Below are 13252 nucleotides of genomic sequence, written 5' to 3' on the forward strand. Positions count from 1 at the left end.
TGAGATGGCGACTCTTAAAGTCCTAAATGATATCATCAATGCCCTTGACTCCAGACAATACTGTGCTGCCATTTTCATAGATCTTGCCAAAGCCTTCGACACTGTAGATCACCAACTGCTTCTGGGAAAGCTTAGATGCATTGGTGTCACTAACCAATTGATAGCCTGGTTTGAAAACTACCTGTCCATGCGCACCCAGTGTGTAAAATCTGACAATCTGATGACACAGCCCCTATCCATCTCTAAGGGAGTACCACAAGGCTCTATCCTAGCACCCATCCTATTCTCAATATATATAAATGACATTATTTTAATGACTGATTGAACCACAGCAGTGTTGTTTTAGAGATGTTATATGTTTAACTGCTATGCCTGTCATCTCTGCTCTGTGTCATTGTGTTGTCTCCTGGGTTCTGTCGTGCCCGGAGTCTGTCTTTTTATTTTCTTCCTCCCAACCCCCATCCCCTCAGGAAGCCTTTTGCCTCCTGTCAGGTCATCATTGAAAATAAGAATTTGTTCTTAATTGATTTTCCTGGCTAAATAAAGGTTCTACTACTACTAAGTTTCTCTCTCTGTATTCTATGATGACCTTAGCAATTTCATAACCAGTGGCCGAAAGTCATCATGAACTGACCCTACAATCCTCTGACTTACCTATTACTCCAATAAAACAGGAGACATAAGCAACTTTCTGAAGTTGGATGAAAAAAAAAAAACAGAATAATGGAAACGTACAGAATTAAGTTAAATGAAAGCTGCGAGCAGCGATGAATGGGTCTTCGATGATCCGCGTAGGTCCGCTGTTGTCTGCATGTCATACGATTACACCCCATAATACTCTTAAATGTCTTGAGGGCTGCATCATTATATAACATGAGACGTTTCCGGCCGTTTGAAGCATTTCGACTGAAGTTATAAGAACCGTGTTTCATGGCGAGCATTGTGTTTCCATGGCAACGGCATTTGTGAAATCTCAAAAATGAAAATTAGATGTCTTCACGGCTGGACTGTTAGCACAGAGGTGAAGTTTGAGCACTTTTTGAACATTTTCATAGGAGTTACAGCGTTATCGTGTTTCATGGCGAGTAATGTGTTATCATGGCAACAGAGTTTTAGCGAATCTCAGAATTGTCATATAGAAATGTTGAGGGCCAGAGTGTTAACCATCATCTGAAGCCTGGTGCCATTTGGCCAATTTTCCTATGACTTACGACAACATCGTGTTTTTTGGTGAGGGATGCGTTGCCATGGAAACTGCATATGGTGAGATCTCGGATTTGGCGTAGAGCTGTTGAGGCATGGACCGGTGATATACACCATGTCCATTGGAGTTACAGCGACATCGTGTTTTATGGCGAGGGATACGTTGCCACGGTAACGCCACATTATGAAACCTCAGATTTGATCCAGAGCTGTTCAGGGCAGCAGTGTTAACCGTCATGTGAAATTTGGCGGCGTTATGACCATGTCAGTTGGAGTTAGGACATCATCGTGTTCTGTGGCGAGGGATTGCCTAGCATCGAGCGAACGTGAAAATGGGCGATGCATCAAGACAACGCTGTGCTGTAAAAAGTTACGTTTCCTGATAACTTTTTATCCCCCAGGTCTCGAGACGCTACCTACCTAATTGGGAGTCAATCGGATAAAATCCCTAGGAGATCTCTAAAGTACGGAGGGCAAAAAACTCGATAAATCAAGTTTTTCCAACGCCAAATTCAAAATGGTCGATTTCCTGTACGTTGTTTTATACACTTGCAAGAGGCTTTTTGGTTCGTCTCCGCAGTTTAGATGTACCTGCAAAGTTTTGTTCATTTACGTGAAAGTAGGGGGAGTTTATGTTAAAAACGGAAGTGGGCGTGGCTTCCAAAAATGTTTACGCTAATTTCCGGAACCATATATACATCGCAATTTTCACCAGTCCTGATGAGTGTACAACATTTTGTGAGTTTTCATATATATTCAGGGGGTCAAACATGCCGACCACTGGTCTCAGACCCTAATTAGGTTCAGGTTAAGCATTGAGCTTGAAACATTTAGGATTAGGCATTCACCCTTGTAGTTAAGATTATCAATTAAATGAATACTGTTGGGCATTGACTTTGAAATTGTTAACGCTAGACATTGACATAGCACAGTTAGGGTTAGGCATTGACCTTTTAACCTGTTAAGCCCTGAGCCTGTTTTTCAGGTCTCAGGCTCGAAAATGACATTCCCAGAACAAATGACCATATCTTCCCTTCTAAAAGGGTTAAATTAATAATCTTTTTTCTCAAAGTACTGATAAACCTGTGAGTTGGATGTAGAAAAGTCAGAATCAATATAGATGTTTTTTATTTTAAAGAAAATTCAGATTTTACATAGTAAAAAACTGTAAATTATAGTGTCCGTCCAAAATGATTTTTTACTTATAGTGAAAACCACCCTTGGATGATGGGTTAGTAGACTAAAAGCTTTAGGAATCCAAAGTACAACATATAATAAGTACACTGTATCAAGATTGATGCAAAACAAGTGACATTTTACCTTTTTAAAGAAATTTAGCAAAAAGAAACCACTTCTGGGGTCATTTGGGTGGATTTTCCATATCTCTGGCCCCCCTTGCTCAATTTTGATGGTTGACATCTCTTTCTGACCGTTAGAGCCAATAGAATCGAAGGGGGAGTCCCCCACACACACATGTTGTGAAGAGAAAATGTGGGGGCTTCGCGCATGTCATTTTGCATCAGAGTGGACCTATCTCTAGCTTTGACATCTGGAAACGGAAAAGCAGTTTTAATGCTTATGGATTATCAGAAATAATTTCAAAGGGACACAGACACATTAGATTAACCTATGGATTAACTTCAGCAGCGTTTTTATCGTTTTAATGCCATTGAAGACCACTTTGGAGAGACTACAGAGCCAAGGTAAAAATGTTAGCATTTTTAGCTACCTAGCGTCACCTGTTTTGATGTCCGTTTTTGCTTATAACGTCGCAAATACGTATAATTCAGTGGTAATGTCAGTGTCAATCGATTCTGTGTCACCTCACGATGTGAATCGATGTGTTGGATCTGGTGAAAAGATAAATAATAAGGTTTTGTGAGTGATTTTCGGTGCAGTAAGGTGTTAGCATTTTTCGCTCATTGCTAATTCAGAGGCTCAGTGTTAGCATTGTGGGTTTTCTTTTGAAAAACAAAAGAAATGATCAGTTAGATGAGTTTCTTCCCGTTACATGGATATAAAACATTCATAGTTTTATTAAATTAACATGCCCTCAGACACTGTTTCCTGCAAGATGTTGCGTCAGTACCCCGGTACCGGGGTCTCTCGGGCTTAACAGGCTAAAGTTAAGGTTAAGCATGAACTTCATGGTTAAGGTTAGACAATGACTGCGTTAGGTTAAGGCTAGGCATTGACCTCACACAGTTATGGCGCGTTTCCACTACACGGCCTCGCTCGGCCCCACTCGGTATGGCTAGGCCTCGTTAGGACTGGCTCACTTTATGGCGCATTTCCATTACAGTTTAGGAACTGGGGTAGTATCTATAGTAACGCAGTGTAGGCGGAGCCGTGACGTCATCTTCAATGAGAACCCCAGAAAAACAACACAGCCGTTAGTTGTTAGCACTCAGAGCTCACAGCTCCTCATATATGTTCAGAAACTAGACAAGTACAAACCACAGACTGCCTGTGTCATGGCGAATACAGTCGCTGCTTTATTTATGTCTGTATAGGCCGTTGTTGTGAGTGTGGACGGTCGGAGCATATACTGCGTTAGCTTAGCCAATCTCCATTTAGAAAACACGCATTTTAAAAGGTTTTTCCCCTGCCGTCTGTCTGCAGACTTGACAAAGCATTAATTCATGGTTTTTACTAACCGGTATCAGTATGTTGTTACTTCGGCATCATTTTGAAACGTGTATTACAATTAAATCACGGTCAAATATGTCCATCTTGTTGTAGTTGTAGCCCCCTTGCCAGCGATGCTCTCTCTAGTTTAGCATACTCAGCCCGACTCAGCCTCGTTGTCTCTGGCCCTAGACCCATGATTTTATGAGGCCAGAAAAACTGTGAATTAGGACCCGCCGGCCGGTACTAGGCCAAGTGGAAACGCAACCAAAGACGGGCCGCTGACGTCACAGCCCTCTTAAACCGTGCTCCGCGCTGTAGTGGAAACGCGCCATTAGTTTGCTTTCACATGAAAAGCATCAAGTGTCTTGTTAACGCTGACCATTGGACGTGCAACCAATCAGATAACAGATCGACTTCATACGGTTGAGTTTGGACACTGACCTTGAATTGTGAAGGTGAGTCATTGACCTCCTACCGTTAAGATTGGGCACTGACCTCACAAGGTTAAGTTTAGGCATTGACCTCGAAGGGTGACCATTAATATCAATGAAACCTTTTTTAACAATGAAATTAATCAAATCAAGGCGGGAAAATGCCAGGTATTCTATTATAATACTCTAATAAAATCTCTAATAATAACTCAACAACAAGCCCTGTCAAACCCATTAGTTAGGCAGGGATTGCTATCGCTACCAGTTTGATGAGTTGACGTTACGTCACCCAGGAGGACAGTACATCTCTTTTAAAATTGAGACACATTTCTGAAGACTGGCTGGTGAGAAGCAGTCTACAACAGGCACGGAAAGAGACATTTAAGGTATTACTGACCTGCTTTTGATGATCAAATCATTGAAATATTTTCAATGTATCCTCGGTTTAGATTTGCAGAAATGTATACCTTGTGTTAAAATGACTTTTGTGACTAATCAGCATGCCCCATTTGTGTTTTTTGATTCAGGTTGATGGAAAACTACACTTACAACAGCTTTTACATCCAACTGGAGGGCTTAAAGGTCACGAAAATGTCCCTTTACCCTGTATTTTTCTTTTTCTTTTGTTCGTACCTTTTTATTATGTTAGCTAATGTTGGAATTATAATCCTAGTTTTAATTGATAAGAACCTTCACCAGCCCATGTATCTCCTTTTCTGCAACCTGCCTCTGAATGATATTCTTGGAAACTCTATCTTGGTTCCTCGTTTGCTTTCAGATACCCTGCGGCCTCCCTCTGAACGCATTATCAGTTATCCAGAATGCGTGGTGCAAGCTTTTACTACACATATGTTTGGTACCACCGCTCACACTGTACTCATTATAATGGCTATTGACAGATATGTGGCCATCTGTAATCCACTGCGTTATTCTGCCATAATGACAAACAAGATGGTGATCAAGCTGACAGTTTCTGCCTGGGGAGTAGCCTTGGTTTTGGTCGGGATTCTGCTCGGTCTGACCATACGCCTGAACCGATGCAGGGCTATGATCACAAATCCTTACTGTGACAATGCTGCACTGTTCAAACTGTCCTGTGAGAGTGTGTTCATTAATAATGTCTATGGCCTCACGTTCACTGTAGTTCTGTTCACAGTTTCAATCGGCAGCATGGTTATCACCTACACCAAGATCACTGTGGTCTGTCTGATGAATAAAAACAAGTCTTTGAACAGTAAAGCCCTGAAGACCTGCAGCACTCATCTCTTTGTATATCTAATTATGTTATTGAGTGGAATGCTTGTTATCCTCCTGCATCGCTTCCCTCAGTACTCAGACTACAGAAAACTAGCTGCCATTTTATTCCATATCATCCCCGGCAGCCTGAACCCTATTATTTATGGGGTTCAGTCGAAAGAGATACGAACATTTGTTTCACATATGTTTCAGCGTAAAAAGGTTTTACCGTCATTCTAATGTCAATACAAATAACCAAGAATATAAATATAAGATGGAATATGCTTGTATGTGTTTGTTGTATGCATGTTAAATGCAAGGTCTAATAAGTACTACGTTGTGAATAGATTCCTGACCTTTTAAATAGCAACATGTCTTTGACCCCACAATGTAATGCTAATAGTTAAGTCAACCTTATTTATTATCTTAATGATGTAATGAAACTTGAAAATGTTTTCTAAATGTCTTTACAGGTTTTTTGTTGGGATCACTATAACGTTTATGTACTTTATCAAATAGTTGTTTATTTTTACCAAATGATTTGTCTATAGAAGTCTCACTTATTAAACAATTCACTTTCAATCTAAATGATGTTTTCTGATGCTTTAAAATGTATTTAATAACCATTTACCAAAGTATTGACTCCGTCTGAATATTGTTTATGGATGCTTTAGCAACTAACTGTTTAACAACGAATTATCACCATCATTTGTAACTTAATGATGGTCATCCAAATCATTTTGAACTGCCTATAAAGATGATTTGGATGGCTATTATGAAGTTGCAACTGAAGCTTATATTACCTCGTTAAATTGTTAATAAATACTTGCTAATGCATCGATAAACATAATGTAGACGGATAGATAATACTTGTTAATGCTCAATAATCTGTTTCTCCATCTATGTCATATTTATAGATTCTTAATATAGTATAAACGTTTTAATGTGTGTACTAATACACTTTTATGGGATAGTTTATGTGATCAGAATGTGATTGTTATCAGCCAAGATTTATGAACAAAACATTTTAAATCCCAAAACGTAAAAGTAAGAAAAACATAAATTGTTCCAATAGATACTGTCACATCTTTAATATTGTGGGAAGTGTTATGTTGTTTGTTTCTCATGCAAAATGAAATACACTTAACTTTGAATAAATACACCGTGTGCAAAGGAGATTGTTCTATACTTTTGTACAACCAAGAGAGTGCCCTGTGCGAGCTGCCACTAAGGTAAGTCCCCAACATGACCGACATAACCTGTAGACGGCCAAATGGAGATAGTTCTTGGAATGAGCAAATAGGGAGTTCTTAAAAAAAACATGTTACCTCAGGGACCAACAATGGGTCACAAGTCTTTGGGGCAGTGGAGTGCAAGGGTCATAGGTTGAGCTGTTTTCTTTGATGAACTCAAACATCAGATCAGAAGAATTCTCACAAGATAGGTAGCCAATCGTTACCTGCTTGATGACCCACTATTACGTCACCCACGCTATGACTACAGTACATCTTTTTAAAAGTTGAGACAGAGGTTGAAGTCGGTCAGAAGACTGTGTGGTTACTTCAGGCACAGAAAGAGAAATTGAAGGTAATATTGAATTATTTTAAATGTAATTGTGGTTTACATTTTAGGAAACATATATTTTTCTGGTAAGATCTTTTTCTTACTTCTGTGACATATCAGCATCCCCTTCATTTGTGTTTCATTCTTCAGGTTGATGGAAAACTATTTAAAAGTCACGGAAACGTCAATGTACCATCTATTTTTCTTTTTCTTTTTTTCTTACCTGTTTATTATGTTGGTTAACATTGGCATTGTAATTCCGATTTTCATTGACAAAAACCTTCACCAGCCCATGTATCTACTTTTTTGCAACCTGCCTTTTAATGATATTTCCGGCTCCCTCTGAACGCATCATCAGTTATCCAGAGTGTGTGGTGCAAGCATTTTCCACACATATGTTTGGTACCACCTCTCACACAGTGCTGATAATTATGGCTTTTGACAGATATGTGGCAATCTGCAATCCCCTGCGCTGTTCAGCCATAATGACCAACAAGATGGTGATCAAGCTGACAGTTTCTTCCTGGGGAGTGGCCTTGGTTTTGGTCGGGATTCTGCTCGGTCTGACCATACGACTGAACCAATGTAGGACTATGATCACAAATCCTTTTTGTGACAATGCCTCCCTGTTCAAACTATCCTGTGAGAGTGTGTTCATTAATAATGTCTATGGCCTCACGTTCACTGTAGTTCTATTCACAGTTTCAATCGGCTGCATGGTTATCACCTACAGTAAAGGCCCGGACACACCAGTCCGATTTTGGGAGTCAGAGGCCATCAGAGGCCGTCAGAGGCAGTCGGGCATTCGCGGCGCCCTACTCAGGTTTGTGTGTCCCGCACCGTCGTCTCTTTACGGCACCTTTTCACACCTCCGGACGCCTCCCGCGGCCGATTCAACATGTTGAATCGGCCGCGGGAGGCGTCGGGAAAGTCCGGACCATTATTCAGATAGTGTTTCTGTCTGCCCCTCTATTCTTTCTCCCATTATCCTCCAGAATCTGCCTAGAAGTATTTTAACGTTGTAGCTGTTCAAGATGGTCATTTTAAAATGTATAAAAATATACTGTTAGTAGTTAAACCAATAATAATGTGCGGCTGCTACTGGCAGTTATGTAGGCACATTTTTTTGTATTTATTAACGCTGTGTGATTAAAAGAATAAACACAAATAGCAGGATAGGCAATACAAAACTTTATTTCGTACCTTGATACTACAGCCATTGATAACACAGCATTAGACATATTTGGCAAACTCTTTTTTTTATTGTATTACACACTATTTTTATCGTATTGTAGTTGATTGTTGACATTGTACAGTTCTTTAGACATATTTGCTATATCTTATCCCACTGAAAAGGCACTGCACCGACACCGCTAAAATATTGGCATAGATCATCCCTCTGAGATTTCATTTAACTCCAGCTCTCGACACAGGTTCGGGAAAGCCCCCTGAGCTTCTTGCTGTAGTATCCATGTTCTCACCCATTTAGTGCGGTTTCTCCTGATTTTTCGCTTCCGCTTCTTATTCTCTGCAGCCGCAAGCAACAATCCAATTGCTGATAACGCCAGTACCGTACGATACATGTTTTCGATCGACGAGAGAGAGTGAAAAGGGAAACCAGACGCTGTGTTTGTTTGTTTATATCACTCAGTCTGTTCTTCTTCTCTTGGTGTATAAAAGGCAGTCTGTCTTCCGGCTGTTGCCTCTTTTGAATGACGAATACACTCTACCGCTGCCTGCTGGTAAGGACAGTTATTGCCACTCGTCGACTGAAGTATTTGCGGTGTGTTCGTAGGCGGGCGGCGTAGCCGACGCAGCCGACGCAGGCGACGAAGCTGACGTAAAAGTCGGGACGCCTTCGGTACGCGTTCTTTGGTCTCAGGTGGGTGTGTAGCGGCCTTTAGATTACTGTGGTCTGTCTGATGAATAAAAACAAGTCTTTGAACAGTAAAGCCCTGAAAACCTGCAGCACTCATCTTTCTGTATATCTAATTATGATATCGCTTCCCTCAGTACTCAGACTACAGAAAACTTGCTGCCATTTTATTCCATATCATCCCTGGCAGCCTGGACCCTGTTATTTATGGGGTTCAGTCGAAAGAGATACGAACATTTCTCTCACAAATGTTTCTGTATAAAAGAGTGTTGCCATCGTTGTAATGTTAATTCAAATGATTACATAATATATACATAAGCAGAAATATGCCTGTATTTGTTAGTTTTTTATGCATATTATTGGATCGGTTAAATTAGTACTCAAATGATAAAAGAATATTTACATCACCCCTCAATTTATTGAAAAAAAAAGTTAATGAAACTATATTTATTAACCTAATGATAAGAAGTAATTAACCTTTGTAATGTTCTCTAAATGTCTTGAAAGGTTTTTTGTTGTGCACTGCTTCAAGTTTATATACTATATCAAGTAGTTGTCAATGTTTGCCAAATGATTCGTAGATATCTATCAAACTAATTGGATGGATGGAAATAAAATCTGTAACTTTATAAACATTTACAAAGTATTAACTTTCAAATAAAAAAAGTTTTTGGATGCTTTAATATGTATAATAACCTTTTACCAAAGACTCAGTCTTAATAATGTTCATGGATGTATAAGCAACTAACTGTTTAACAATTTATTATAACAATTCATTTTGAATATATGATCGCCATCCAAAATAACCTTCAGAATTGTTTTTATATCAACAATTAGACACATAAGTGGACAACAGGTTTGAAACAATCTGTTCTCATGATAATAAGTTAGTTATTGATTTCTAAACTGCCTCTAAAGGTGATTTGGATGGCTATTATAAAGTTGCAAATGTACAAATGTAGTGCCTATGTAGTAGCTTTCACTTTCCTGCTGCTAGAATGCAAGGAAATAGTAATTAAATTGTACTTTGAAAAGTCATGTAAAGGTTTGGATATTTGTTTTAAACTTCTGTGAATATTGTAAGTTTAAAAGATGTATACGAATTCCAATTTAATGTAAATATTAAAAAGACTATTCATATTTCCTTACGTTATTATTGCTCCTTATGGTGGTTACAACACCATTGTTATATTTGAAGCTAATATGAACGAGGGGGTGGTTCGGCCTGGGAATCACAATGATGATTAATAACAAGGGCCCCTGCCTCAACAAACCAATCTAACCCCAACTCCAATTTGTGGAAATGGCGTCACACAAAACAAATGTAAAAAATACACGTTTAGTAGAAAGGAAAATATTTATGGATTGTCTTCTGTTGGTTACGGATTAAGTTCTACATAACTTCATCACAACCAGTATTTTTTGACAATGACCAGTAGCAGGAAAAGACGTACCATGAACAGAGATTCAGAACAAAATAATGCAGCAAAGTTCACCATTGTAATAATTACAAACAACAAACAAATAATTGTATAAAAGCACACATTTTTTTTTAATTATTTTGCTTCTAAACAAATAGAAAAACAGATTACAGAAGCATAACAGGCGTGACCATTTAAAATAACCATTATTTAAAATGTTGAATTGATAGTAAATTACTTGAATCGATAATCATTATTTCTTGATGAATGACAATATATACCATTTACATATTATTCATAATTCATGTTTTTTCATCATTAGTTTGTGTAATATGAAACACAAATTGTATTTTATCATACCTGATAATAGGTTATCACAAATGTGAGCAGCTGTCACAGTACACATTTTTGTATACAATATTAAGTATTAGTACCAAATAATTTCTAAAACATAATTTAACATAACATACATTGGTGGACCAGAAACTATTTATTAACAATTAATAATGTTTGGTCAGTCTTGATGTTTTAGCGAATATAATTAACCATTTACGATATTATAACCATTACAAGTTGCATCTTTATAAAAGCCATCCAAATATTGTTATAGATGTTTAAAATACAATTCCATGAGGTTAACACATCATTTCGTAATAATTACCAACTACTTGATAAAGTATATTATATGTTCAAAAATGACCATAAGTTAAAGCATTACTCAAATAAAAAGAGAAAAATCACAAATTATAGTTTCATTGTTTTCTACAAGTAAACTAAATATTAAACACAGTTTGATTAACTATTCATTTTATCACAATAACGTTAAGTTAGGTGTGGCCAATGTATATGCTTAAAAACAAACACAGACAAGCACACTGCTTCTTATATAAATGCATTTATATTTAGTTTGGTTCTGTTCATTTGTATTGGAATTAAAATGATGGCAAAACCTTATGCTGAAATAATTGTGACAGGAATTTTCGTATCTCTTTCGACTGAATGCCATAAATAATAGGGTTCAGGCTGCCGGGGATGATATGGAATAAAATGGCAGCAAGTTTTCTGTAGTCTGAGTACTGAGGGAAGCGATGCAGGAGGATAACAAGCATTCCACTCAGTAACATAATTAGATATACAGAAAGATGAGTGCCGCAGGTCTTCAGGGCTTTACTGTTCAAAGACTTGTTTTTATTCATCAGACAGACAACTGTAATCTTACTATAGGTGATAACAATACTGCCGATTGAAGATGTCAAGAGCACTACAGTGAACGTGAGGCCATAGACATTATTAATGAACACACTCTCACAGGACAGTTTGAACAGAGAGGCATTGTCACAAAAAGGATTTGTGATCAAAGTCCCACATCGGTTCAGGCGTATTGTCAGACCGAGCAGAATCCCGACCAAAACCAAGGCTACTCCCCAGGCAGAAACTGTCAGCTTAATCACCATCTTGTTTGTCATTATAGCAGCATAGCGCAGAGGATAACAGATTGCCACATATCTGTCAAAAGCCATAATCATGAGCACTGTGTGAGCAGTGGTACCATACATATGTGTGGAAAATGCTTGCACCACACACTCTGGATAACTGATAAGGCGCACAGAGGGAGGCCTCAGTATATCTATGAGCAAACGAGGAACCATGATAGAGTTTCCAAGAATATCATTGAAGGGCAGGTTACAGAAAAGTAGATACATGGTGTGCTGAAGGTTTTTGTCAATGAAAATCAGAATTACAATGCCAATATTCACCAATATAATAATAACGTATAAAAAAAAGAAAAAGAAAAATACAGGGTACATTGACGTTTCTGTGACTTTTAACCCCTCCAGCTGGAGGGTGAAGCTGTTGAAAGTGTAGTTTTCCATCAACTTGAAGAAAGAAAACACAAAAAAGGGGGATACTGATAAGTCACAATAGTTATTAGATCTATTCAATACAAGTCAGACCATTTCAAATGTAAATCCGGGAGAAACTTAAAAGCATTATATGACCTTTAATTTATTTCCCCTTGCCTGTAGTCACCAAACAGCAACCCTTCTTCTGACAGAAGACTACAACCTCTGACTCAACTTTTAAAGAGAAGTTCTGTAGTCATATTGTGGGTGATGTAACCTCAAGGGATCAAGCTGACATCAGGGTAGTTATATATTATAATGTACCTCCTGCACGCTATAAACCAGACCCAGTATATCCAGACACTCAGAATGCTTTTACTTGGATAATATGTTGTTTTGTTCTTAAGTGTGCGAAACTGAGACTTTGTAAACATTTTTAAACTTGAGAACATGGTTGTTGGAGGTAACAGGGCCTAGAAAAATACATTCTTAGTTACTAGTTGCAAGAACTATCTCCGTTTGGCCATGTAGGGGTAGAGTCTAGAAAGGCATTTCGCCCACTTGTATCCACAATCTTGTTCTCTCGCTCATGACCCATTCTTCACGACCAAAGGTGAGGGCAGGAACGAAAATGGACTGGTAGACTGAGAGCTTGGCCTTCAGGCTTCGTCACAACGGTTTTCTCACTCGAGAACAAGACCCTTAGGCCCTACACGGAAACGAAAACGAACCGAATTCGATATCAAAAAAGTCTTCCATCCACACGCAATAGGCACCAGAAACGTGTCCTTCCACACGAGACCGCTTGACCCGCTGGAGACGCTGTAGTACATATGCCGGGCCTGTAAGTGGCGCTGTACTTCCACCACAAAATACACCAAAAGCAACGAAGAAGACTTCCCGAGCATGGTTGCCATGGTTGCCCTTCTGTTTATTCTCCGCGGTGGATTTAGCAGCAGAGGTGGGGAGAGGCAGGGCTCTGGCTGTTTCTCTTTTTCTCCCTCCCCGAGGCAAGCGTGTGCTCCTGATGTAAATCTCCCCGGTAGT

At 38.8% G+C, this 13252-nt stretch overlaps 2 protein-coding genes and 1 pseudogene across 2 annotated transcripts; 2 read left to right on the forward strand and 1 right to left on the reverse strand.

Moving 5' to 3' along the window:
* Positions 1–4793: 4793 nt before the first annotated feature.
* Positions 4794–5741, forward strand: LOC117469497 (olfactory receptor 146-like). The gene has a single exon (XM_034113921.1). The coding sequence runs from the start codon at positions 4797–4799 to the stop codon at positions 5739–5741; it is 945 nt and encodes a 314-aa protein (XP_033969812.1). The 5' UTR covers positions 4794–4796.
* Positions 5742–7251: 1510 nt separating this feature from the next.
* Positions 7252–9224, forward strand: LOC117469504 (annotated as a pseudogene).
* A 2069-nt stretch (positions 9225–11293) lies between these two features.
* LOC117469496 (olfactory receptor 146-like) lies at positions 11294–12247 on the reverse strand. Its single transcript, XM_034113920.1, has one exon. The coding sequence runs from the start codon at positions 12233–12235 to the stop codon at positions 11294–11296; it is 942 nt and encodes a 313-aa protein (XP_033969811.1). The 5' UTR covers positions 12236–12247.
* Positions 12248–13252: the final 1005 nt, after the last annotated feature.

Source organism: Trematomus bernacchii, unplaced genomic scaffold (assembly GCF_902827165.1).
Source record: "Trematomus bernacchii unplaced genomic scaffold, fTreBer1.1, whole genome shotgun sequence".
In the NCBI taxonomy this organism is placed as follows: Eukaryota; Metazoa; Chordata; class Actinopteri; order Perciformes; family Nototheniidae; genus Trematomus; species Trematomus bernacchii.